Genomic DNA, 26946 nt, shown 5'->3' with positions numbered 1-26946 from the left:
GCTGAGAGGGTCTGGCTCGTCCTCTGCTGCAGTTATCTTAATGGCCCAGTGCACCTGCCAGGCGCTGCGGGAAAGGCGAGCGTTCTGATCCTTCATTCCAGTTAACAGGATGGCTAATTGTAATGATTTTGAGAAAGGAGTTGTGTGTTCTCTGACATTTTTTTTCTCTCCTTGTGCAGTGTAAACTGAAGTAATAGGATATCAAGTCCCCTCCAAGGGGAACCCACAGGAACTTTAGAATAGGAATCTTGGGTCTGGTGTTGTGGCACAGCAAGTGAGCTGCCAGGAGGGATGCCTGTGTCTCATATCAGGGTGCTGCCCCAGCTCTCTGATGATGCACGTGGGGGGCCGCAGATGATGGCCCAAGCTCTTGAGCCCCTGACACCTTTGTGGGAGACCCTGATGGAGCTCTCAACCCTAGTTGTTGCTTTTTGGGAAGTGAACCAGCAGATGGCAGATCTCTTTCTCCCTTTATTTTTTCCCTCTCTTTTTCTGTTACTCTGCTTTTGAAATTGGTTAGTTAGTTTGTTAGCTAGTTAATTAAAACATAGAATAGGGCTGGCATTGTAACATAGTGGGTTAAAGCTGCTGCCGCCAATGTCATCATTCCACATAGGTGCCAGTTTGAGTTTCTGCTGCTCCACTTCTGATCCAGATCCCTGCTAATGCTTTTGGGAAATCAATGGAAGATGGCCCAAGTTCTGGGCCCCTGAACCCATGTGGGAGACCCAGATGAAGCTCCTGGTTCCTGGCTTTGACCTGAGCATGGCATTTGGGAATGAATCAACAGATGAAAGATCTCTCTTTATTTCTCTGTTTGTCTCTCTACCTTACAAAATAAAATGAAGGTAATATGAACAGGGGCAAATATCAAAGGGAGAAGGTCTGGAAAGATGAGGAGGATCCCAGGGCCAGCCCCTCCACAATCATTGGAGGGGGTCCAAGTGAGGGCCCTCTTAGAATAGGGTGGAGGGAATCCTCCTCCATTCCCCTTGTAGTCCATGGCCCCCGAGATTATATTGGGGTGTAGGGTTTGCACTTGAAGCAGAGAGAATGATGTCACTTTCTGATGTCTTGTGACATGGTGTGCAGGGTTCCTGAGCTGCACTGCAGCTTTTGTCTACCCCTTTCTCCATCAGGCATCTGAGGGTTCCTCTGCCACCTGCCTGTGGCTTCTGCTGGGGCCAGCTGGCTCTGTCACAGACCCAAGGGGAAGGACCCCTAGTCCTCACTGCCTCTGATACTTGTCAGAGGGTGAGAGCATGGCCTTGGGAGCCAGGTCGCCTTGCCTGTGAGTTTCTCACTGGCCAGCCCAGGCTTGGAGAACATTCGCTGCTGTCCAGGGTCCTGTACTCTCCTGGTACCCATGGCTGAGTGTCTGGCTCTCTCTGCTTGAATCTCAGGCCCCTTTGCCATTAAATACCTGCCTCTGGTAGGTTCTAAGCACAATGTAGAAGGAGAGGGAAGATGAAGGAGCACATGGGCTGGGCAGATGGATAGCTGTGCTGGTGGTGCTGAGCTGGGCACAGCAGATGACCCGGGAACCCATCCCTTTTCTCACCTGTGCTTGGAGAGCTGCTCCTGGCCTGCCCTCTCCCTCCTCCTCGGGCTGTAAGAAGGGATTTGACATCAGTCTGTGTTCTTGGAAACCATCCCCTGGCAGTTCCCCCATTTCACCATGGGAACCCAGACCTGGAGCCCCCAGCTTGTGACATTTCTGACATCCTAGATACAGTCATGATGTCAGAATCTTTACCATCCCATGCCTCAGACAGATAGGCTAGAAGGCAAACGGACATGTGCTGAGGGACTGCCAATAAGAAATGTAACCAAGACAACAGGAGGCTCAGTGACCCTATGGGCTCTGAGGCCATGATGGCAGCCAGCACTCACAGTCCCACAGGTCTGAGCATGGTCCTTTGCATCTGTGGCTTTAAATATCCCCTGTACATTGTGCACAAGGCCCAGAAACATTGAGTACCCAGACTGAGGTCTGCCTGGCTTGCAGGTGAACCCTGCCCTCTCTATGCTGACTGCCACATCTGCTTCCTTGTAGCCACTACTGCCCATGAACCCGGTGGGTGGGCCCCACAAAGATAAGGGAGCAGACTCACCTTTCTCCTCCAGGCCCTGGGACTGGAGGCTCATGGTGGCAGGGTTCCCACGGGCCCTGTCTGGGCTCACACAGTCTGCTTAGCCATGCTCGCCTCCAGCCAGGGGCGCCTGCCTGTCCTCATGCTTGCTGGCCTCTCTTCCTGAGCTGGGCAGTGCTCCCTGCTCCTCAGGCTGTTAGAGATTGAATGTGGAGAGAGGTGTGGAGGGAGGTGGCAGCTCCCAGCCCATCAATCGGGCTGCACACTCCTCTGCTCAGGTTTCCCTGTGCGGAGGCACTGGCCTCACATTTCAGGCATCACTTACATATGAGGGGCCCTGGAGGGGCCTGGAGCCACAGACCAATCTTCTGGCAGTAATGCTGCTGGCATACCAGCCAGGGAAGATGGGAGGAACCTCTGGGGGTCTTTATGATGCTGACAGGGGCAAGGCACCAGTGAGATTCTAAGATGTTTGCACAAGTTACCACCCAGGCTTGTTAAAAATGCAGATTCTTAAGGGTCCTGTGTGGTAGCCTAGTGGCTAAAAGTCTTGCCTTGCGTGTGCTATGATCACATATGGGCACAGGTTTGTGTCCTGGGAGCCCTGCTTCCCATCCAACTCCATGCTTGTGACCTGGGAAAGAAGGCGATAATGGTCCAAGACCTTGAGACCCTGCACCTGCATGGAAGACCTGGAAGAGGCTCCAGGTTCCCGGCTTTGGATTGGCTCTGCTCCGGCCATTGCGGCCACTTGGGGAATGAATCATTGGACTGAAGATCTTCCTCTCTGTCTCTCCTCCTCTCTGTATCTCTGACTTGGCAATAAAATAAAAATAAATCTTAAAAAAGAGAGAGAGAGAGAGAAATAAATACTTTTTAAAAATGCAGATTCTTGAGATGAACACCGGATGTTGGAATTCTACAGTCCTAGGCCGGCCCACACAATCCTGCCCCCACCTCACATCCCGACCCAGAATTCCTGAGGTCACACTAATGAATGTCCCCTCAACCCACCTCAACGCTCTTCCCACACCTCCAGCCTCAGGGAGGGTAGATTTGGCTGCTTTGAAAATCCTCACATGAGATTCTGAAGGGACAAAGTCATGTGGCACCATGAGCTAAACTGTAACCTATAATGCCCGTATCCTGTATGAGTGGAGGTTAGAGGCCCAGCTGCTCCACTTCCCATCCCGCTCCTGGCTAAAACACCTGGGAAAGCAGCAGAAGATAGCCTAAGTATTTGGGACCCTGCTACCTGTCTGAGAGATCCAGATGATGTTCCTGGCTTTAGCCACATCCAGCCATCTGGGGAGTGAACCACAGGATGAAATATCTGTTTCTGTAACTATGTCTTTCAAATAAATAAATAAATCATTAAAAAAGAAGAGATTCTGAGATACCCTCAGGGAGGTGGCCACTAGGCTTTAGATTCTGAAGTTTTTAGCCTGGCATCCCTGGCATCTCAATGCTGTGGGTGTAATTTTGTGGGTCTATGAACAGTGACAGGGACAATAATGTGTGCTCATTTTTCCTAGCCCTGTAACTCAAACTTGTTACTTTTCTCAATTATGACTGAAGACAAAAACATGTGATTTTGTCCCAACATAGATATTTTTATACCACATTAAGCTGTCAGGGGAGATCTCAAAGTATCATTTATGCTTATCACCACTTTGAAATCATAATGGTTACAGACCTCCTGAGAGCTTGTTGTTTAGTTACTAGGAAGCACATGTGTCATAATATGGCAGATACTTAAAATGGTTTTCTTATTTTTTTCAGGATCATTGGCCTTTGTAATCCGAGTATTTTATTTGTTGCCTTTAAAAAAATCTAGGTTCTGAGAAATTTCTGTGACTCTTACTGGCATGCCAAAGGATTTTGTGACACAAATAAGATTTTGACTTTGCAAAAAAAAAATTTTTCTTTGCTGCTTTTTAAAAAATCAATCAAAATTTAAAAAACAAACAAACAAACAAAAACCACCTTCCTCAGGGCAAATCTGTGGCTGTCAAGGATACACCCAGCCTCTGGCCAGGTTCATGAGCCTGCTCATGTCCCCTCCAAGAGGGTCAGGAGGAGTGCCTGTTCCCACCTGGTCACAACATTTGTGCAGTGAAGGGAGGTGGCACAGGAACTGCCCTGTGTGCCGGACTTTTCAAATGCCCAACTGGAGAACAGCTCAAGTGCCTCTTAACTTTTGCTCCTAATAGACACTTTGCCTAAATCTCCGACCTACCCAGCTCCTGCAGTGCTTCCCCAGGCCTGGGCATAAGGATAGGGAGGGGACTGCTCACCAGGCTGTCCCATTACTCCTTGTGGTAGTAGCATCAACTAACTGCAGCTGCGGGGCCCAGAGGAAGGAGTCAGGGCTGTGCTGGCATTGCCCCGGCCTTGCCCCCATGCAGGGAGGAACCTGCCCTTCCCAACTCCCTGTTGCTTGGGGGAGAACAGCTTCCTAGACCACCTTCCTCTCCAGGGGCAATCCCTGCATGTTCTAGTGCCAACCTTGAACAACAATCACTTATTTCCTTTCCAAGAGAACACACACCTGGTAGATCCCTGGCATCCTTTCCAGGGATTTGTCTGTGAACACACACAGACACCAAGTCCTCATGGCTCCTTGGTGGCAGAAGGGGAAGTCTAGGAACTGACAAATTCCCCTTATAACAAAATCTGCCACAACTATTGCTATGGAATTAAGACTCCAAGTTTAGAAGCCAAACATTGAACCTGGAGCAATTTCTTTTCTCTTTATACACCACTGAAATCCAACCCAGTGCTTCCTAAGGCCCATACACATGTGGACAGGAGTGGGATGTTATGCCAGGCAGTGTGGAAGGCTGATTTTCAAAACTCTTTGAATGCAGTGTGTTTGCTGCATATCCATGTTGGCTGTATAAGAAACTTTCCTATCAGACCTCCTTGTCCCCTGCAGCAGCCTGGCGAGGCAGAGCTGTGACCCTGGGTTCAGATGGAGGGAATGCAAAGCTGCAGAGCCCGTGTGGCCCCTGGGGAGGTCTAAGACAAAGACGGAGAGAATCTGGACGTTGGAATATTCTGGCTTTGACTAAGCGACATTAAGAAGGTCACACTGACTCTGGGCCTTGGTGTCCTTGTGGTTCAGGGTTCATCACTAAAGCGGATGCTGCTGGAGGATGATAACCCTGGAGCTGGCTTTGTAGAGCAGTGCTTAAGCTGCTGCTTTGGATGTTGGTATCCTGTATTAGAGTGCTGGTTTGAGTTCTGACTATTCTGCTTCTGATTCAGTTCTCTGCTAATGGCCTGGGAAGGTGGTGGAGGATAGTCCAAGTAATTGGGTCCCCTCTACCCACATAGGAGTTCAGGGTGGAATTCCTACCTCCTGGTTTTGACCCAGTTCAGACCCAGCCATTGAGGCTATTTAGGAAGCAAACCAATGGATGGAAGAGTTCTCTCTCTCTCTCTCTTTTATCCTCATTCTGCCTTTCAAATGAACACATATCATTTTTTAAAGATTTATTTATTTGTGTTACAAAGTCAGATATACAGAGAGGAGGAGAGACAGAGAGGAAGATCTTCCGTCCGATGATTCACTCCCCAAATGACTGCAATGGCCGATGCTATGCCGGTCCGAAGCCAGGATCCAGGAACTTCTTCCGGGTATCCCACACGGATGCAGGGTCCCAAGGCTTTGGGCTGTCCTCGACTGCTCTCGAGCGGGTGCAGGGTCCCAAGGCTTTGGGCCGTCCTCGACTGCTCTCTCAGGCCACAAGCAGGGAGCTGGATGGGAAGTGGAGCTGCCGGGATTAGAACCAGCGCCCATATGGGATCCTGGCACATTCAAGGTGAGGACTTTAGCCGCTAGGCCACGCCACCAGGCCTGAACACATATCATTTTTAAAAGGATGTCATCCCTGCATTATTCTCTTTGATTTGTGTGACTTGATTAGACAACATGAAACTCCCTGAAAGTCAATATAACAGCATCAGAAGTTACTTGTGCAACCTTATAGGCCATCCAAAACCCCAATGTGGTGCTTTTGCCATAAAATCCCTTGCTAAAAGAGGAAGATTCCTGGGCCCTCTTGTTAACTTACCTCTCCAATTAAAAGGATATGTATATATAATTAGCTATGGCTATCTGCTTACAAAACATCCAGTATCGCTCACAGAATGTTGTAAACCAGCACAAAGGGGAGGATCCAGTTTCATGGCAATAGCACCCTGGCTGGACAATGTGAGCCAGAGCTACAGCAAGGCCACTGTCCTCCTCTTACTGACCCGCACCAAAAAGCTCACTGTTTGTGGTTCAGAGTGTGAGAGGGCTGGGAAATCCAGGCAGCAGCAACGAGTCCCCATGAGCTTCGCTTGGGCTTGCATCCCAAGCAGGGGGTTCCTAAGGCTTCTTTGGACAGAATGTTAGTCCCCACACTTTTGTTGATTAGCACTGAAGAATGGGTAGAAAGGTCATGTTTGCAAAGGGTTATTAGATCTACACTCAGTATCCAGGGCTGGCAGGAAAGGACGATGGCATTGCTGCCATACATCAAAGCACACAGATTGGGAGATGCCCACAAGTGACCATGCAGCAAGTGGTGACCACGGTCACGGGCCTGCTGCCTCCTCTGGCACTCCAGAGGCTGGATCAGGGAAAGAACGGAGGGAGCTAAGACTCAGAGGCTCCATTAATTCTGCCCTTACTGGAGAAGGACGGTTCATACCAGGAACTTCGTAGTAGTTCAATCCAGACAGGGGCAACTTTCTCTTCAACCTCCTCCCAAGACTGTGGATCAAAAGTAAGATACTGAAGGTTTCTCTTCCTATGCTTCTTCAGCTGTTGGGTGGAGGTGACTCTGCTATGACTTGTACAAGGGTCTGTTAGGGATTGAGTGAGATTGTAGGGCTAGAACCATAACACTCCAAAGTTTTAAAATGCTAAGAGAGGGCTCTGTTGACTCTTGCTCACTGTCACCCTGCTCAGTCTCAGTTTTTGGACCAGAAGTGTCCCACTTTGGTTAGCAGTGGCAGGGGCTGGGTCAGGCTGAAGCCAGAAGCCAGGAGTCAGGAGCTTCTTCCAGGTCTCCCATGTGGGTGAAGGAGCCCAAGCACTTGGGCCATCCTCTACTGCATTCTTAGGTCATAAGCAGAGAGCTGGATCAGAACTAGAGTAGCTTGGTCAAGAATTGGCACCTATATGGGCTACTGGTGCCATAGGTGGAGGCTTAGCCTACTGTGCCATGGCACCAGCACTACAGTTTCCATTTCTTTATGGCAATACTTTCTGAAGCACCAAAGTTCTAGGGATCCTATGGGAGCTCCTTCCTAGGGGAGCTAATAAAATGGGGAACCCTATGCTGTGATAACACTGTGTCTGTGGTGCCGGCATCCCATATGGCTGCCATTTGGGAATTGGTTCATGTCTCGGCTGTCCATTTCTGATCCAGCTCCCTATCAATGCACTTGGAAAAGCAGCAGAGGATGACTCAGGTGTTTGGACCCTCTGGACCCACGTGGGGAGACCCAGAAGAAGTTCCTGTCTCCTGGTTTAGATCAGCACAGTTCCAACCATTGCAGCCACGTGGGGAGTGAGCTGTTTCTCTCTCTCTGTAACTCTGCCTTCCAAATAAACCAATCAATCTTTGAAAAAGAAGAAAACAAACAAGCTGGGGACTTAGTTCACCAAGGCCAAGCTGAGGCCTTGGCTTTCTGGGTAAGAATCAGGGTCTCAGCTTCTGCAGCGGTGGACACTCGTCCCCTGAGCGAGAAGGTGAAGGTCATATAGGATGGAGATCCCCAGAGCACCAGGTGGTTGGGCCTGGCAGGGCCATGTGGCAAGCAGCATCAATGTCATCAATCTAAAGGGTGGCAACAACACAGAATGTTCTCCAAGGAATAATGTTGTTTATTTGGGAGTAGCAGAGCATCCCAGTGGGTAAATGAAGTAACTCCAAGTTTTTGAAAGGTAAAAATGAAGAGGCTTCCATCAGATATTTTAAAACAATAATCTTGGGCCACGGTGGTGCATCACCAAGGTGACGATACTGTTGCTGCGGAGACGGCCTTGTCCCAGCTTGCGTGGGTTGCCACGGCAACACACTGTGATTCTGGCAGAATCTTTTGTGATAGCCACTATCAGGCAATTAGGCCCAAGAACCTGTTTTTTAAAACCTCCAGTTTTATTTAGTGACGTATTTGTATAGGGCTGACACAAGCAGTTTTATTTTGATTTTGACAACTTTCAGAGTCTCTGGAGAGAATGCTATGGCTTGACCTTGTGTTTCAGATCCTGGATTCAGCTGGTCTGAGCATTGTAAGGGGAAGCAGGGATCCAAGATGGGGTCTGGGGAGAGGACATCAGCTTCTGACCCTGACTCTGAACCCAGATATTGACCTCTAGAGCTGGGCGGAGGCCACGATTCCACTTCAAAGGTCCCAGCATGCTGGCCTTGACAGAGCCCAGCTTCTCTCCCACTACTTTAATCAGAAGAAGGCAGCCAAGGCCCTGGGCAGGTTTTGGCCTGCTGGACAGAGGGGAGCACCTGGGCGTCCCTAAAAACAAACAAACAAATGAATGAGCAAACAAAACCCATCAGGTCCTTCCACACCAGGAGTTGACTGGCCATGGGAGCTCCCACGCCTACCTCGGTTCTGGAGGTTCGGTGGCACGCCCTCTGTCGGCCAGGTTGCACTTGGCCATGGCAGTGACAGGGACTGCAGTGGTACAGGGAGTCAGGGGGACTGCAGCACAAACCAAACGACCGAAAACAACCTCAAAACCACTTGTCCTTCGTCAGGATAAGCACTACTTTGGGAGCCACTTTATACAGTATAATTTTACGGACTCTGATTCACTTTAACCTCAAAAGCAAAAGACTTTTGATTGTGAATTACAGCAAATATACACGTAACTAATCAGCTTACTTTAAATTGAACAGGAGCTACGCTGGCTTATGGTGAGCTATGGGGCATTAGCTCAGAATGACAGGCCAACAAACCACTCAGAAAGACCCTTCTCCCTGCTAAATAGCACTGCCAATTAGAGTAAATGAAAATAAAGTGGCTACGTTTCTGAACCCAACTTCCTATGGGAAATCAGAACAAATCACATCAGTGTGAAACAAAGGCTTAGATCACTCTTTTAAAATAAAATGTATGAGTTTTATAAGTGCCATTTGAATTTTACGTAGGCAAACAAGCTCAGAACACAGGCACCTCAAAGTCACCACCTAAGTGTTGTTAAAGCAAATTAAATAGGGCAAGTAAAAATATGATTTCACCACATTCATATCTAAAGTAACTCCAAAGTTCTTTATCAGGTTAAGTTGATGAAAATGAAGATGAAGCTAAATGTCTACAAACAAGCAGGATGTTTGTAAATAGGCTTAAAATCAGATATTCTCCTTGACAAAATTGTAAGAAACAGCAAATAAAAATGAGCTATGGAAAGACAAATGAGTATTACAGATTGTGCCAAAATTTCTTAGCCTAACATGTCATGAGGAATTAGGGTAAATCTAGTTAATACTAAACATTTCATCAGAAATCAAGTTCAAAGTCACTCCTTTTCAAATGGGACTTCCAATTGCTCTTAATTCATGTGTAACAGTTGCTGTGAATACAAGTACAGATTGAAGTATTCACAAAATAACCTTCTCACAGTAATTTGGAGTTTTTATGAGATCAAGCCACTCATTCATTTTAAACTCACATCAGCAGCCTTGTAAGCGTTGTACATGTAAATTTTATGTGTGGACAGGCTCTGAAACACGCTGCTCAGCTCTCTTAACCCCTGAACCAAACACTCACCACTTTTTTATAATTAAAAAAACTGTGAAGGAAGTTTCCACATGGGTCATAGGAGTCATTAACACTAAGTAGAGGACCTGATGCAATAGCTCAATTGGCTAATCCTCCCCCTTCAAGCACCAGGATCCCATGTGGGCTCTGGTTTGTTTCCCAGCTGTTCCACTTTCCATCCAGCTTCCCGGCTTGTGGCCTGGGAGAGCAACAGAGATGGGCTCAAGATGGCACCTTCGGGGAGCTCTTTGTGGGGGGATGTGGGCAAGGCTTTTGTGTCAGAAGTTTCAGGGAGAATCTGCATGGGGGTGTGTGAGGCAGACACTGTGGCATTTGTCCCACACAACTTTGTGCAGACCAAGATCTCAGCTGCTGGAGAGAAAATCCTGCTTCTTGTAGAGAGAGGTGTGCTCCTGTGTGGGCCAAGGGCTGGGCGCTCAGCCAGGGGAGCTGCAGGTGCGGGCTATGCAGCTTCCCAATAGGGAGTTTAAGAAGGACACACTTGGGGGAGGCTGTGTAGGTGCAGGAATCATAGGGAAGATTTGAGCAGGGCACCCCAGACTCACAGGGCACCCTAGGACTCAGCTGGGAGAACCGCCAGGGTCCAGCAGATGTGCAGGTCCTCCACTGGACTCTGCTGAAAACTCCTTGCAAGTGAGCTTCCTGTAGCCAGTGCTGCCCTCATTCCACAACAATGAGCCCTTCATTCTCATCTCATTTTCTCTCCAGGGAATCAAATCTAAGCCATTGCAGGTGTGTATGGAGTGTGGACGAGTCTGTGTCCCTTCTTAGTGTAAGAAGTGAAGCCCTGGGTGTCCTGGAATATGGACAAGGAGTTTGAGAACTGAGAGACGTTTTACATAGGCCGGGAGAGAGAACTGGAGATAAATGAGCAGTAAGCCTGAGGACACATGCGTAAGATCTCCCATGTGGGAGCCCTGGATTGAAGTCCTAGCTCCCAATAGGAACATTTCAGGGCTGAACTGCTTGCTCTGTCTTTCAAATGAAATAAATTGTTTAAAGAAAAAAAAAAATCATGAGACCAAATGAGATTCATTTACTGATTCAACAAAGATTTTTTTTTTGAGTGCTTATTTTGGGCAGAGCAGTGTTCTAGTTAATTTCGTAAGGGAACCCTGTACAAGAACCCATTCCCTCATGGAATTTACACTGTATTGGGCAGAGGATAGTACAATAAGAAAATATATGGCATAGTGTTAAGAAAAAGCAGAGACGAGGGTGAGGAGAGTACTTGCAGTTTTAAAGGGGATGTCCAGGAAAGTCTTCTTAAAAAAAAAATGCTGTTTAATCAAGTCTTGAAGGAAGCAGGGCCTGAGCCACACGCACACGGGGAAGGGGGGGGGGGGAGGAAGGGATGGCCAGCAGCTTTAAGCAGGTGCTGCGGAAAGACCACAAGGAAAAGCAAGGGTAATGGCTGCAGACAGTGCTCCAACAAGGTGGTGGGAGAGGAGGTGGGTGGTGAGCGGGGACGGGCAGCAGGGAGAAACGTGGCAGGTAGCCGCGCCATTAAACTAGCAAAGTGCTCAACTTGCAACCCAGAACACGGTCAAAACCGGATGTGAACGCGACGTTCCAAGCCCCGCCTCTGCGCGGAACACAAAATCTCCGGCCTGGAACCGGAACCCAAGGGCCGGGAGCAGAGACCGGAAGTAGCTCTCGACCCGGTCGCATTTTACTGAAGGCCGCACTTCCGCCAGCAACGGCGGGAATCATTGTGCACTCGGGCCTGTATTCCTCCGTCGAAGTGAATCCTCCTCGGATCGGAGCCATCTGAACCGTCACCATGGTGAGGAAGCGCAGGCCGCCGGCTCGAGGGCTTCCGAGTCTGTTGTGGAGTTTGTTGTATCGTTTGATGCAGGAGGAACTTGGGGTTGGGTCCGCTTAGGGCTGTGAAGGCCGCGAGCCGCCGCCGCTGATTCCTGACGGGGAGGAGGGAGCAAAACAGAGCCGGGCAGCGGAGACAGGGTCATTTGAACGGGACACGGGCAGAACCGCGACCCGACGCCGCTGTAGCGGTAGTGCCCGGGACTCGATAAGCTCTGAGTGAACTTTGACGAAGTTGGTGTGGGTTGGGAGTTTTCGGAGAAGGTGCTGCAACCTCGGGAAGACCAGGGAGTGTTTAGGCAAATACGCGGACTTGCTAAAGGGAGATGAGCGTTGGAGTTGCTGGAAGAGGTGCAGGGTTTGAGGGCGGTTCCCGGAGGGGCTTACTGACTCTCGTGCCTGGGAGGAGGTGGGGCCTAAGAATGAAGCAGAGTTCGACTCGTCTGTCCGGCATGTTTGCACGATCTCGAATGTCTGGCTGAACGAGGCGCCGGGACCCCACCACCAAGTGGAGGGCCCGTCTTTCCCCGACCCCCTGAGCGCGCTTTGTATTGGGATTCGGGATGTGGAGCGGTGTAGTATACTCGACCTCCGGCTGAAGTACCGGCTGGGGGCGGGGCCAGAGTACTTTCCCTGGGAAATGGCTTCTGAGCTGGACTGATGGATCCCAAGTTTTCCCGTCGAACGCGGGAGGAATGTTTTAACCTCCCGAGAATTCCAAGAGCCAAGGCAGTGCAGGTAGCAGGAGGGGAAAGCAGGTGGGGTAGAAGACCACCGTGGTCCCCGAGGGACTTGCGTATCCCTGTGTCCTCGTTGCTGGGGAGGTGTGGCCTTAAAGGATTTTAGCCAGAGTGGCGGAAATTGACAGAAACGAATGGATATTGCCTGTTCAGAATTGCTCAGAACAGGCACTGAATTCAGACAGGTTGTTTGCCAGCTGTGACATGGGGCAAATGAATAAACCTTTATCCAGCTTGGGGGTGGCCTTGTCTGTAAAATAAGAATGACAAAGCTCCCAGTGCTGTGGTTTATCACAGTGTCCCGCCCGTGGTGAGTACCCACTAGGTGTTAGAGGCTGAAAGACCAGGATGAGTTAGAGCTGACCCCCATGGGTCAGACTCCAGGGAAGTGGGTAATACAGATCCAGTGCCCCATGATTTGTTTCTGGAAATCTTCAAGAGCACCTGTCCTTTCACATGATGATGTTGTTGTAGTTATCCAAGCCAGGCTGTAGGTAGATGCCCTAGTGTAAATTAAGAATTGAATGTAGCAGATGACTTCAGGACAGTGATGTGTCCACGCTGACTAGGTCCTAGGTAGCAGAAGTTTCCCTCTCGTACAGGTGGTCTGGGAGACCCACTGTGGGCTGGTTTCCAGGCTCCATCCCTGTCACCTGTCACCTCAGGGCTGCTCAGCTCCTTTCTGGTAACAGGTTTGTTAATGTGTGGGGTGGTGGGGACTTGGTGCCAATCCTTTTCAGCTCTGCCTGTACCATATTTGTGATGGTATTTGGATGTTTCACAGCACTTGAGTCACACCTGCATAATGGCAGATTGCTAACTCTGGTGAGTGGATTTGATCCAGTTGAAGGTACACTTGCAACTGACCCAATATAACACAGGCAGTCATAGTGGATAAGCCAATTTTAGATGAAGGGAAAGGACCAGGTTACGGGGAAGGGATCAGGGCTGAAATCCTGGTGGCATGGGAGAATTCCCGAGAGAGTATTGAGTAGAAGGCAGAGCTGGAAATCCAGTCAGTCAGGAAAGGCCTGGTGGGTGCTTTTAGTGCGGGCCAGGGGGTGTGCAGGCCCCAGAGCTGCAGCTCACGCTCCTGGTGGCATTTTGCAGACGGTGGGCAAGAGCAGCAAGATGCTGCAACACATCGACTACAGGATGAGGTGCATCCTGCAGGACGGCCGCATCTTCATCGGCACCTTCAAGGCTTTCGACAAGCACATGAATCTGATCCTCTGCGACTGTGACGAGTTCCGCAAGATCAAGTGAGTACCATCTGAGTGGGGAAGTTGGTGGAGGGGAGGCAGGGCCTGGGTAGGTGGGTCTGGGTAGGAGTTCTGGTTGGTTCTCTGCTGCTCTCCTATAGAGGGCAGATTTCAGTGGGGACAGTGGGCCCAAAGCTAGCCCCCGCCTTAGTCGGGCAAGCCTTGCTCTCCAGAGCTTGGCAGGCGCAAGCCGTGAGAAGCGCTTTTTAGCTTTACTTCTCGACTTTGGGTGCCCCGGGTCCTGGGGTAAAGGGCTCTCATGTTCTCCCCACAGGTGTGTGAGGGGGGAGAGCTTGGTTTTCTGGCCTAAGGGCCTGTTTGTAAAGCTGTAGCCTAACGGCTCTCTGACACTGCTTTAAGAAGCCGCTGACCCTCTTGGGGTAAGTGCTCAGCTCCCCATGGGGTTGGGGCCAGTGCTTTTTGTTGGCATTCATGGAAACAATTGGAGATACTTTTGCTTTACTGTGATTTTGTGAGTTAATTGGCTAACTGCCTACACTTAAGAATTAAGAGATTAATTAAGCTGTGACAGATAACGGCGTGGTCTATTTGTCCAGCTTTATGTTGAAGACATTGAGGCTTCCAGAGGTTAGGTGACATCCATGGCCAGCCCGCTGTTTTGTTACATGCTCTGTCCATGTGACACTGTCACCAGCTGTGACTTATTCAGGCTGCTGGTGTCTTGTGGCCTGAGGTCAAGTCTGGTAGGGATGCTGGAGTATCAGCTGTTCCTTGAAGGGGGGTCAGCAGCTCAGTGCGCAGCTATGCCAAATGAATCTCTTCTTCTTCTTCTTCTTCTTTTTTTTTTAATGAAACACATGTTTGGATAGTAGAAATATACTAGAAAATATTTTTAGAAATACAGGAAAGTTTCTGAGAAAAAAAATCATTACTGAAATGGGTTTTTCTTAAAAAGGAATAACAGTGCATACTTATTTTGAAAATGAAAAAGGGTAAATATGCTTCCATGGAAAACTGGTAAACGTATTGAAATGAAATCTCTCAGTTGTTTCTTGAAATCAAGAGTATTTTGTCTTATTTTTAGGGTCTTGGCTTTGGCTTGTTTCATCCCCTGACCCCTATTCTGTTACAGTAACCTTTTTCTAGTTTGTTTATGTATTTTGTTCATTTTACTTCATGATCGTTGGCTGTTGCAGCTTGGGGGGGAGGGGCTCTGTGCTTTTGAAGAAAAGACGTGCAATAACAGTTTCCATGTGAGTGGAATTTCTTTTTCTTAATTGCTTCTGTTACTGGTCTGAAGTGAGGATCAGAATTGCGGAGACCTGTGAGGGTGAACTGGTATAAGAAAGACTGCATGTAATGCAGTGGGTGGGATGCGGCCCTTAAGGGGTCGTCGTTTAGCTGCCTCCTTACACTGGGGAGACCTTAAGGTCTAAGGGAAGGTACAGGGTGATCAAGACTGAAGATGAGGCTTCACGGCTCCTGTGCGGTTGGGCTTCAAGCTTGATAGAAAACAGCTGGAGAACTACCCATAGGCTTATGTGTTAGTTCCCAGAGAGGCTGTTGTAGGGAAAAGTTTATGTACCATTGTTTGGACATGGCATGTAATGAAGTCTTAGAGGCCCCAGGCAGGTGCACCTGAACTTCACTCATCTTCTCACCCTTGCTTTTGTGTCTCTAAACCTGTTAGGCCGAAGAACTCCAAACAAGCTGAGAGGGAAGAGAAGCGGGTCCTAGGTCTGGTGCTGCTGCGAGGAGAGAACCTGGTCTCCATGACAGTGGAGGGGCCTCCTCCCAAGGATGTAAGTTGGAGCGGGAAGCTTTGTGTGCAGGAGGCCTGCTCTGAGCTAGATTTTTTTAAAAGGATTTATTTTTATTAGACAGATCAAATTTACAAAGAGAAGGCAAGACAGAAATCTTCCATCCACTGGGTCAGTCCAGTGGCTAGAGCTGAGCCCATCTAAAGCCAGGAGCCAGGAGATTCTTTTGCGTTTCCCATATAGGTGCAGAGTCCCAAGGCTTTGGGCCCTCGTGAGCCTGATTCTGTTGGGTCTCTGTGTTAAGGATATATTACAGCTTTGTCCAATTGTAAATGCTTATGACGGATATTACCCCCTTTTTGGCTCAAAGAAATAACTTTAGTTATAGTAGAGTTGACTGTTCCATGACTCATTATGAACTTTTTAAAAAGATTTATTTTATTGCAAAGTCAGATATACAGAGAGGAGGAGAGAGAGGAAGATCTTCTGTCCGATGAATCACTCCCCAAGCAGCCGCAGCGGCTGGAGCTGAACCAATCCGAAGCCAGGAGCCAAGAGCTCTTCCGGGTCTCCCACACAGGTGCAGGGTCCCAAGGCTTTGAGCTGTCCTCTACTCCTTTCCCAGGCCACAGGCAGGGAGCTGGATGGGAAGTAGAACTAGTACCCATATGGGATCCTGGCATGTTCAAGGTGAGGACTTGAGCTGCTATGCCACCACGCCGAGCCCTCATTATACATCAGTTGTAAAATATTCCCATTGTTTGCTGGTGAGGAAACAATTATGAGGTTATTTGTTCACTGTCACTCAGATGAGAACTGAAGGAGGTGGGAATAAATTTCATGTTGCTTTGATGCCTGATCAATTATTTTGACTGCTGAGCCCTTCTTAAAGGAATTCTGGCCCTCTGAAGAATACATTTAGATGGTTGAATTGTGGCAAGTTAGGTTCAAGCCTGCTACAAGAGTGACAGACAAATAATCTTGAATGGAGGAAGTGCAGAGTTAATGCGTAGAAGTGAGTAGCTTTCCTGTCCTGACGCTTGTGTCTCTGAGGAACTGCTGCGAAAAGTGCTCTTCTAATTTCTAGACGACTGAGCGATTTACACTTAGCCTGTGTTTTTATTTTTCAGACTGGCATTGCCCGAGTACCCCTTGCTGGAGCTGCAGGGGGCCCAGGGATTGGCAGGGCAGCTGGCCGAGGAATCCCAGCTGGCGTTCCCATGCCTCAGGCTCCTGCAGGACTTGCCGGCCCAGTTCGTGGGGTTGGTGGGCCATCTCAGCAGGTGAGAAATTGGGAGAAAGTCACCAGCTTCTGTGGGCTAAAATGCAGGATCAAGGGAAGGACCCTGGTTTGGGAAGTCCAGAGTGTGTGATTTTCAGCTGTCAATAAATACTTTGCTGTGACCAGAGTCAAGTGAAAGGGAGAGTTTGCCACTATAAGCGGATGCTGTTAAAAGATATGTACAAAAGGTTTTTCAGCCAAATGTATGTGAGCAAAAATATTTCCATGACATTTGAAATATGTTCTTACCCAGTCACTTTTGGAAATGCAGGTGCCTTAAGTTGGGTATTTTTCCCCACTTTTTTTTTTTCAAGATTTATTTATTTGAAAGGTAATATTAGCCTGAAGAAGGGTAGGGTGGGAGCAGGGAGAGAGATCTTCGTATCTCTGGTTCACTCCTCAGTTGACCACAGCAGTCACGGCTAGGCCAGGGCCAAACCAGGAACTTATTCTGGTCTCCACTTGCGAGTGTCAGGGTCCCAAACTATTGAGCTGTCTTAGGGCATGTAAGCGGGGAGCTGGACCAAGTGGAGAGGCTTATGTGATGGCAGGTGGTGGCTGAACCCATTGTCCCACAGTGATGGCTCCAAGTTGGACATCCCTAAATCCAGGCCTTAGAAAATGGTTTTGGGACATTCAAGCTTGATATTTTGACTGACTTACCTGGGTTTGGATAGGAACCGGATGCTCTGAGTTCTTGCTCTGAAGCGCTTAGTGTCTGCTGTTTTCTTGCTCAAGGTGGGAAGGAAGGTGGGAAACACATGTTCTGCCTGACTGTGCTATCCCATGTCCTCTCAGGTGATGACTCCTCAAGGAAGAGGCACAGTTGCAGCTGCAGCTGCAGCTGCAACAGCCAGCATTGCAGGAGCTCCAACCCAGTACCCGCCAGGCCGTGCTGGGCCTCCCCCACCTATGGGCCGAGGGGCACCTCCTCCAGGTAAAGAGTCCATGGCTTGCCTAGTTTTTAGCTGGCGTGAGGTGGCTTAGCTGGATTCATGATGAGACACTCCCGTGGCTGAAACTAATGAGGAGCTTGTGGAATTCAGCAGGATTACTCTGAGATCCAGCCTGGTGGACTGACCGTGGAGCTGACTAAGGAGGGCTGTTGAAAGCCCCAGCTCTTTGGCTCACATGCTACTTTGCTAGGAGTGGTTGGAGTGGTCCATCTGTCTCTACTTTGTGGGTGGCTTTGTCTGTTTCTTGCTACCTTTTCACTTAAGCAATATTCTTGGGCCCTTTCTCCTGCAGGCATGATGGGCCCACCTCCTGGTATGAGGCCTCCTATGGGTCCCCCAATGGGAATTCCCCCGGGACGAGGCACTCCGATGGGCATGCCCCCTCCAGGCATGCGGCCCCCTCCGCCTGGGATGCGAGGTAAGTGTCCGCACCAGTGATTTTGGCTGCCTTCCCCAGAGTAGTGGGATGGAAAGTGGGGGAGAGATGGGATTTTGGGGCCATAAGCCCGGGGAGATGGGTTCTTAGACAGTTTTGTCCCTAGAAAGCAAAGGAAATAAGAGACAATAGTTCTTAAATTGGCCTTAGCACCCTGGGTACCTCTCAGTGTTAAAGGTAGTATCTTTAGCATGCTGGAAGTCCCCAACAAAGGTTACATAGTTGTCTTATGCCCTGAGGCTTGATAATGTGGGTTTTGCTGTAGTGTTTATTATGTCTTCCTGTTGATGAGCCTTTGTGTGAATGACAAAATGGACCCTTAAAGAGCTCAGCATTCTGACTCCCAGCTCAGTACTCTTCCCACCAAGCTCTGTAGTGCCCTCTAAGGTAACTCATGGCCCAGCTTGGTGGCCATTGCATCGCTAGATTGGATTTTCCATTTGTGTGTGTATAGGCTCGGAAATGGAGTCGGCCAGAGATTTCCCTAGTTAGTAGACCCATCATGATCCTCCTGGTCACTTGATAATTTTAGGGTGTGGGAGGCTGGGGACAGGGCTGGGGATTTGAATTGCAGATCAGGCACTGACTAAACTTCTTACTCTTACTTCAGGCCTTCTTTGATCCTTGGCCACAGAGTTATGGAAGTAGATCCACAGACGCGTGGGCCCGATTCCCCAGGGCCATGTTACCGCAGACCTGTTTGTTTGTTATGCTGTTGTTCACGGAGTCTCACCGGATTGTCTGGTTTCCCTTACAGGGCCCCCTCCCCCGGGAATGCACCCACCAAGGCCCTAGACTCATCTTGGCCTTCCTCAGCTTCCTGCTTGTTTCCTGTAAGGCTGTATATAGTCCTTTTATTTCCTTGTGGCCTATGAAACTGGTTTATAATAAACTCCTAGTAAACGCACCTGATGTATCTATTTGTTTTTAGAAATCTTTGATATATTGGGTGCTTAAGAGTCAAAAAGGGTTGCCTTGAGAAAATTCCCCAAATCTTAGCTGCTTCCCTATAAAATATTTTATTACACATTTGCATCTGATATACAGCCTCATAGAATAGAATTATAAAATTGAACTGCAATAAAACATTTGACTCATCAAAACGAGTTTGTTGAAATAAATACTCATGATTGTTGGTGAGGAGTATGGGTTGATTTGTTCATTTGGAAAGGCATTCATTCATCAGTATGTCCTGTTACATTTTTTGTCTAGTAAAATATGAAGCAAATCCTGTGTGGAGAATGACAGTTTTGGTACAACTTTATCCTGGGGTCAGGCATGCACATTCCCTAATGCAACTTTTAGGTTGTGGGATCTCCAGAATTTTCTCCCATCTCAAGCTTTTGTTTAGTTGATAAGTAGTAATCACACCTATATTTCCTACATCAACTTCAAATGTATAGAAAAGAAGTTGAAACGCAAAGATGTTAATGAAAAGACTGAAGGTGTACTACTGGCAATTTAAGGGTGATTCAATAGGGAACCAATGGAATATTTCATATTGTAGTGGAAGACTGAAAATGTTTTTAAGATTAGGAACACGAGGATTCTGGGCTTTACAGGGATGTTGCTGTCAACGTTACCTTGAAACTTCTGTTAGCATTAAGGACAAAGAAAGAAAAGGGATTTAAATTGGAAAGGAAGAGATAAAACTGCAAGTGGTTATTTTAGAAGCTCCCAGGGAGTGCTGCTCATGCCATTGGATTTGTTCAGCAGAGTTATAAGATGGAAGAGCACACAAAATCCGCAAAGAAGATTGCTGTTGGGGTAAACAAGATGCCAGAGAATATCTACATATCAAAAACCCAAAGTTCAAAACCCAAGGATTCCAAAATCCAGGAATCAAGCCGAGATTAAAGGATGTATGCTTAAAATTCCCGTAAGAAAACCTGAGTAGGTGTTCGTGGGTTGGAAGGTACAGGATTAAGACAGCAGTAGTTGTACAGATCCAGTATAGTTGATGTAAATTTGGTCTGACCTAGGCTGATCCTCAAGTTACTAACTACCCAGGACCAGATCCCAAATAGCCCAGTCTGAAAAGCATGATCTGGAACTTCACACTTCTGCTTTTAGAACTTAATACAAAAGTGGAGTGATCGCAACTGAAAGATAGATCTATAGACCAGAGGAAGGAATCAAGTTACAGAGTAAGTTCCTTGCACATGTGACCAGTCAACAACATGAAAAGTCGGTAAGATCTTGCCTCTTCTAGGGTGTTATAAAGGGACAAGAGGAAAGCCATGTGCAAAAGGACTGAGTTGGTTTCTGCTTTTGAGTCATTAACTCAAAGTGGAGTAGTAGTCTAAGCAAAATCTCAGGGTGTTAAAAGAAAACATGGTGAATCTGATTTGATGATGTATTCTGACACTGAAAGCACAACAGTGAATGGGAAATGAGGTAAATATGGCTTTAAAATGTACACTGGGGCCTAGTGTGGTAGCCTAGTGGCTAAAATCCTCCCTTCATACACACTGGGATCCCATATGGGTGCCAATTCTAATCCTGGCAGCCCCACTCCCATCCAGCTCCCTGCTTGTGGCCTGGGAAAGCAGTCGAGGACATCCCAAAGCCTTGGGATCTGGCTGCTCCAGGAGTGAATCAGTGGATGGAAGATCTTCCTCTATCTCCTCCTTTCTATATATCTGACTTTCCAATAAAAATAGCATTCTGTGTCCTTACGATTGCATGGCTGGCTGAGCCATGGCTAACAACAACTGCCCATCTTTTTAAGATTTTTTTATTTTTATTGGAAAGGAAGATTTAGAGAGAAAAATCTTCCATTTACTAGTTCACTCAAGCGGCCACAATCGCTGGAGCTGAGCTGATCAGGAGCCAGGAGCTTCCAGATCTACTGGATGCAGGGTCCCAAGGCTTTGGGCCATTCTCTACTGCTTTTCCAGGCCACAAGCAGGGAGCTGGATGGGAAGTGGAGCAGCTGGGACATAAACTGGTTCCCATATGGGATCCCAGCTCATGCGAGGTGAGGACTTAGCCACTGAGCCATTGCACTGGGGTATTTAACAGGTTTACCTTTATTGGAAAAGCAGATTAGATTTACGGAGAGGAGGAGAAACAGAGAAAGATATTCCATTCTCTAGCTCACCCCAAATGGTTGCAATGACCAGAGCTGGGCTGATCAGGAGTTTCTTTTGGATCTCCCACGTGTATGCAGGGTTCCAAAGCTTTGGGCTATCCTCCACTGATTTCCCAGACCATAAGCAGAGAGCTGGAAGGGAAGTGGGGCATCTGTGATGGAGAATTGTCACCTATATGGGATCCTGATGCCTGCAAGGTGAAAATTTAGCAATTAAGCTGTTGTGTTGGACCCAAGATGTATTTTTATTGGAAAGGCAGATTTACAGAGGAGAGAGAGCTTCAGTCTGCTGGTTCTCTTCCCCAAATGGCTGCAATGGCTGGAACTGAAACAATTGGAAATCAGGAGCAGGAGCTTTTTCCTGGTCTCTCACATGGGTACAGGGTAGCAAGGCATTAGGCTATCCTTCACTGCTTTCTCCGTCCATGAGCAGGGAGCTGGATGGGAAGTGGAATATGTGGGACATAAACTGATGCCCATATGGGATGTTGATGCTTGCAGGTGGAGGATTAACCAAATGAGCCACTGTACTAGCTCCAGTTGCCCAGCTCTTCAGGGAGGGTGGTACTACCTGTCACCCACCCAGGCAGATGCAAAATGCAGAATTGGAAGGATTCTATTGAGTATTACTTTCCCATTATTTAAAGTTAAGAAATCTCAGTTACTCTAAGGCACTATCTACCTCTGAAGTTTAATATCAAGACTATATTGAAAACTTGCACAACAGCAACAAAAATAAGCTAATTTATAGTCAGTGTTTGGTGCAGAGATTAAGACACTGCTTGGGATCCCCATGTCCCACATTGGAGGCCTGGGGTGGAGTCCTGGCCCCACTCCTGATGGCAGCTTCCTGCTAGTGTGTAGCCTGGGGAGGTGGTAGGTGATGGCTCGAGTGCTTGAGTCCCTGCCACTGATATTGGAGATCCAAGTTATTGGTTCCTGTCTCCATCTGTGTCCTCAGCAGTTTCCCTGAGTTCTGTGAGCCATCTCCTCTGTTCGAGTTTTCACAGTAACCCTAGTTCATGTCGGTACATCTCTGTAGTGGTGAAGACTAAATTATAGGCCTCAGGTTTCATGCTAGCTTTAAATCTAAGTCCTGCTTTGTTAGTTCCATAGGCATGTTATCTCACAGTTTATGTATGCTTTTATTTTTATTCATTCATGTATTTTTAAAAAAGATTTACTGTTTCAGAAGTAGAGCAACAGAGAACCATCTGCTGGTCCTCAACTGGCTGCAATAGCTACAACAGGGTCAGGCTGAAGCCAGGAGCCAGGAACTCCATCTGGGGCTTAAGTATTTGGGCCATCCTCCGCTGCCTTCCATGTGCATTAGCAGGAAGCTGGGTCAGAATGGTCAGAGTAGTTGGAACTCAAACCAGCACTCTGATACAGGGTGGGTGGCTTCCCCAAGTGGTGGTGAAACCCGCTGTGCCATGACTTATTTTTTAAAAACATCCACAGATGGGGCTGGCATTGTGGGACAGTAGGTTGGGCCTCTGCTTGTGATGCTGGCATCCCATATGGATTCCAGGTTGAGTCTTGGTTTCTCTACTTCTGACCCAGTTTCCTGCTGATGCTCCTGGGAAAGCAGTGGAAGATGGCCCTGTGGACCCACACAGGAGACAAGAGGGAAGCTCCATTGACGTGGCCAACTGTAGTCGTCTGAGAAGTGAAACAATGGATGGAAATTCTGTCTCCTCCTTTCCTTGTAATTCTTTCAAATGAACAATAAGAAAATCCTAAAAAAAAAAAAAAAATCCACAGAGGGTAGGAAGAAAATGGTGAGAGGCTCAATACCCCGCGTGTTGAACACTCGCCTTTTGTCTGCTGTGGCTTGACTGTGGATTGTTCCTTGCCACTTCCATGTTGACACTTGGTATGTCACAGGGCTGTGTGGACAGGTGGTGGGTATTTCAGGGTCTTAGGAGGCCCTTGAAGGGGATTTGTGCCTTGCCCAGGGTAGTGGGTTGTTGTCTCATCATCTCATGGGCCTGCCTGTTTTCACTAAAGCAGCTCAAGGCCTGCCCTGGTGCCATGCTCTTGCACCCTCCAAGAGCTTCTAGCAACTCCCAGCAAGATGCCAGCCTCTGTTCTCTTACAGCAACAGAAAATGGAGTAAAGCAATCTCCTTGCTGGGTTTTGTAATCTCATTTTATTCTATTTCTTTGAATAACAAAAATATTCCCCAAATGTTCACCAACACCATGGTGATATTAGTATCTCATTAAATCTTTACTTAACTCATCCTCTGTAGTGGGACATTTACCTTCGTTATTTCCCTAACATAATATGAGGAACATATTTTTGCATGAAGATTATTCTATATTTAATTAAGATGGAATGTCTGAGTCAAAGAATATAAGCATTTCAATGAGCAAAAAGTTAATGAATTATCCTGAAGGCTTGAGTCAATTACCCCATTATCCCCTGTCATTTGTAGCTATCCTTGCCCCAGCTTGCTACTCAGAACTGATGACTGTCATTAAGGAGAAATACAGTTTTCTGGTGTGACAGCTGAAAAATGGCACCTCATTGTCTTGCCATTGTGTTCTTTCTATTTTAAAGGAGGGAATTGTTTTTATTTTTGAGCTTTCTATTCCCTCTCCTGAGTGATGTCGCTACACACAGCTTGGATCGGCCGTTTCCAACGCTGCTGCCTGGGACTCCGCAGTGACTACCGGTGGGTGTAGCAAAACGTAGCCATTCCTCCTAGCTAGAGAATTCACATCCTCTCTGATTTCTCATGACTTCAAACCAGACACTAATGAGTGCTTTGTGCGGAAATATTGTTCCTTTTGCATTTTCTAAGCTGTTAGGAGCTATATTCTTGGTGTAAAAGCAGGAGCTGCAAAGAAACTGTCACTCACAGAAGGCAGGTGCATGAATAAAATACCTCTGGAATACCGTATGTAAATAATCAGGCAATTTGTTTTGCTGGCGGGGAAGGGACCCTCATGAGGAGTCCAGGAATGGAAGGGAGGGTTTTCATTGAATCTCATTTTAAACCTTTTCAATATTGAACTATGGAACTATATTGCCGTGTCTGAAAAATTGAGTACAGTTAAAATTTAAAATGGTGAAATGAGGAATGTGCTTTATAAAAACTGAGTCCACCAGGGGGCAGCATTGCTCTGTGAGCTGGAAAGGGACAGAGTATGTGCAAGTGCCGGGTTTGGGAGTCCGTTTAACTACACTTGATTTAAGAGCAGGGAAGAGCCAGGGCGTGTCCCTTGTTAGTTGCATGGCTAGATCTTCACACGTGTACAAATTCATAAAAGGGCAGTCACTGAGAAAGAGGAGGATTTTATTTAAAATGTTAGTTGTTCTGCCAAATGGGCCTCCAGTTGTGTTATTGCATACCCGTTAACAGCCATGCACATAGGTGCCTGTCCATCACAGCCGAGCTACATTGTTCCAGCTTATTAAATTTGATAACTGACTCAGTTGATAAGTGTTCTATCACCTCTTGAGATGTCCATATCACATACTGGAGTCCCTGGGTTTATGTCCCAGCTCTGCTTCTTTTTTTTTTTTTTTTTTTAAGATTTTGTTTTTATTGGAAAGTCAAATATACAGAGAAGAGGAGAGACAGAAAGGAAGATCTTCAGTCCAATGATCCACTCCCCACATGATTGCAACGGCGGTGGCTGCGCCAATCCGAAGCCAGCAGCCAGGAACTTCCTCCAGGTCTCCCACACGGGTGCAGGATCCCAAGGCTTTGGGCCATCCTCAACTGCTTTCCCAGGCCACAAGCAGGGAGCTAAATGAGAAGTGGAGCTGCCGGGATTAGAACTGGCACCTCTATGGGATCCCGGGTGCATGCAAGGTGAAAACTTTAGCCGTTGGGCCACCATGCCGGGCCCCAGCTCCACTTCTGATTCTAACTTCTTGCTAACACGTTCTGGAAGGGAGCCGTGATGACTCAAGTACTTGGGTCCTTGTCACCTACTTGGAACACCTGGATTGAGTTCCTGACTCCTTTGGTCTGATCCAGTCCTGGTTGTTGCAGAAATTTAGTGAGTAAACCAGGGGATGGCAGACCTCTGTCTCTCATTGTATCTGTGCCTTTCAAGTATAAACAAACAAACAAACAGACAATGTTTAAAAATACCCTGTTGAAGTTGTGTATGGTTAATGGCAAGGGAAGCTAATAGTGTCTTTATATATTAGTCTGTTTATTTTTCTACCTGTTGTACTAGACTGTCTACTGGAACAGAGGCAAGGAGTGTGTCCAGCTCTGTCGGCCCTGCCTGGACACACAAACACAATGATGAATCACTTGGCGACCAATAGCTTCTAGGCTCTCATCACTTCCAGATGGAAAGAGAATGTTCTACGAGGTTCTCCCACCCATGTTCAGTTCAGGTGTCAGACCTGGGGACCTTACACCCATGTCAGCTGGAATGAGGCCTTTCAAGGGAAGGTGGGACAGTTGCTCCAGCAGGTCCAGGTGAGCCCAAGAGCAAAGAGGAGTGACGCCCTCTTTATTGTACCTTAAGGGTGGGGCTGTGGTGAGGGTCCCACAAGAGCACCTAGGCTCGATGGAACATCCCATAGGCCTTCCCATGGGCTAGGCTAGAAATTGGGCAAGAAAGGAAGGGAAGGGATGGTGCTTGAAAACTGTCAAAAAATTTTAAGAAATGATATCAAAAGGGCTGATGCTGCAATGTAGCAGATTAAACTACCACCTATGATGTCTAGCTTCCTGCTATTGCACCTGGGAAAGCAGTGGAAGATGGTGTCAAGTACTTGGACCCTCATGTCAGAGACCTGGATGGAGTTCCGGGCTCTTGGCTTTGGCCTGGCCCAACCTTGTAAGTTGTGGCAATGGCCAGGATTGGGCCAGGCCAAAGCCAGGAGCTTCTTCAGTTCTCCCAGGTGGAAACCGGGGCCCAAGGCTTTGGGCCATCCTCTACTGCTTTCCCTGGCACATTGCAGAAAGCTGGATCCAAAGCAGAGCAGCTGGGACTTCAGCATCCATACACGATGCTGGCATCACAGTTGGCAGCTTTACCTGATATGCCACAGTGACAGCCCTGAAGTCAAACTTACTTCAGGATGATGGAATCTCCTTGAAGTTTAAATGAAAACATATCGGTGGGGCCCGGCATGATAGCGGAGCAGTTAAGGTCCTTGCCCTGAACACCTGAGATCCCAGTTCTAATCCCGGCAGCCCCACTTCCCATCCAGCTCCCTGCCTGTGGCCTGGAAAAGCAGTCAAGGACAGCCTAAGACTTTGGGACCCTGCACCCACGTGGGAGACCCGGAAGAAACTCCTTGCTCCCTGCTTCCGATTGGCTCAGTCCCAACTGTTGCAGCCTCTTGGGGAGTGAACCATCGGACGGAAGATCTTCCTCTCTGTCTCTCCTCTCTGTATATCCGTCTTTCTAATTAAAATAAATAAATCTTTTAAAAAACCCATGTCTGTGGTTAATAAATATCTGACATCATTATTATTGATCTTGAGCCTTTCAATTCTAATTTAGTTAAGAGAGCTTGTTCTTTTACAGTGTTTTGTGATGTGTATTTTCTTAGGAGAAGGTAATACACTTTATTTGTCTCTGTTTTTCTCCCTTCTAGACCACACACAGGGCCATTTCCAGAATATCTCGTACCGAGCCATGCAAGGGGCTGGTGGTCCACGTGTCAGGGAATGTTAGCTGACATCGGAGACTGTGTCTCTGGGATGATTGGTGAAGCTAACTTCTGTGACCAAGCAGGTCCGCTCCTGGGTGTGT

General features: G+C 47.8%; 2 protein-coding genes across 4 annotated transcripts in view; one reads left to right on the top strand and one right to left on the bottom strand.

Moving 5' to 3' along the window:
- The window catches only part of TMC2 (transmembrane channel like 2), a 44648-nt gene extending 42500 nt beyond the window's left edge, over positions 1 to 2148 (bottom strand). Inside the window, exons 1-2 of the mRNA XM_040981721.1 lie at positions 2115 to 2148; positions 1562 to 1609 (exon numbers count right to left, since the gene is read on the bottom strand). Of these exons, the coding sequence (XP_040837655.1) occupies positions 1562 to 1609; positions 2115 to 2148 (82 nt within the window). The remainder of the gene's footprint in view (positions 1 to 1561; positions 1610 to 2114) is intronic.
- Positions 1138 to 19021, top strand: SNRPB (small nuclear ribonucleoprotein polypeptides B and B1). 3 transcript variants are annotated; one of them, XM_040981725.1, is made up of 9 exons: positions 1138 to 1149; positions 1252 to 1254; positions 11639 to 11679; positions 13568 to 13719; positions 15371 to 15482; positions 16571 to 16723; positions 17521 to 17659; positions 17971 to 18096; positions 18725 to 19021. In XM_040981725.1, exons 3-9 carry the CDS (start codon positions 11677 to 11679, stop codon positions 18733 to 18735), a joined length of 696 nt encoding a protein of 231 aa, XP_040837659.1. In that variant the 5' UTR covers positions 1138 to 1149; positions 1252 to 1254; positions 11639 to 11676; the 3' UTR covers positions 18736 to 19021. The 3 variants fall into 3 exon arrangements, with proteins under 3 accessions (XP_040837659.1, XP_040837657.1, XP_040837658.1); XM_040981723.1 differs by lacking the exons at positions 1138 to 1149; positions 1252 to 1254 and having other exon boundaries at positions 11566 to 11679; positions 18872 to 19021; XM_040981724.1 differs by lacking the exons at positions 1138 to 1149; positions 1252 to 1254 and having other exon boundaries at positions 11566 to 11679.
- Positions 19022 to 26946: the final 7925 nt, after the last annotated feature.

The sequence above is a fragment of the Ochotona curzoniae genome, unplaced genomic scaffold (genome assembly GCF_017591425.1).
Source record: "Ochotona curzoniae isolate NIBS_2020 unplaced genomic scaffold, NIBS_Ocur_1.0 contig_3520, whole genome shotgun sequence".
Lineage (NCBI taxonomy): Eukaryota > Metazoa > Chordata > Mammalia > Lagomorpha > Ochotonidae > Ochotona > Ochotona curzoniae.
Note: the sequence above shows the minus strand (reverse complement) of the source record. Positions and strands in the feature narration are given on the sequence as shown.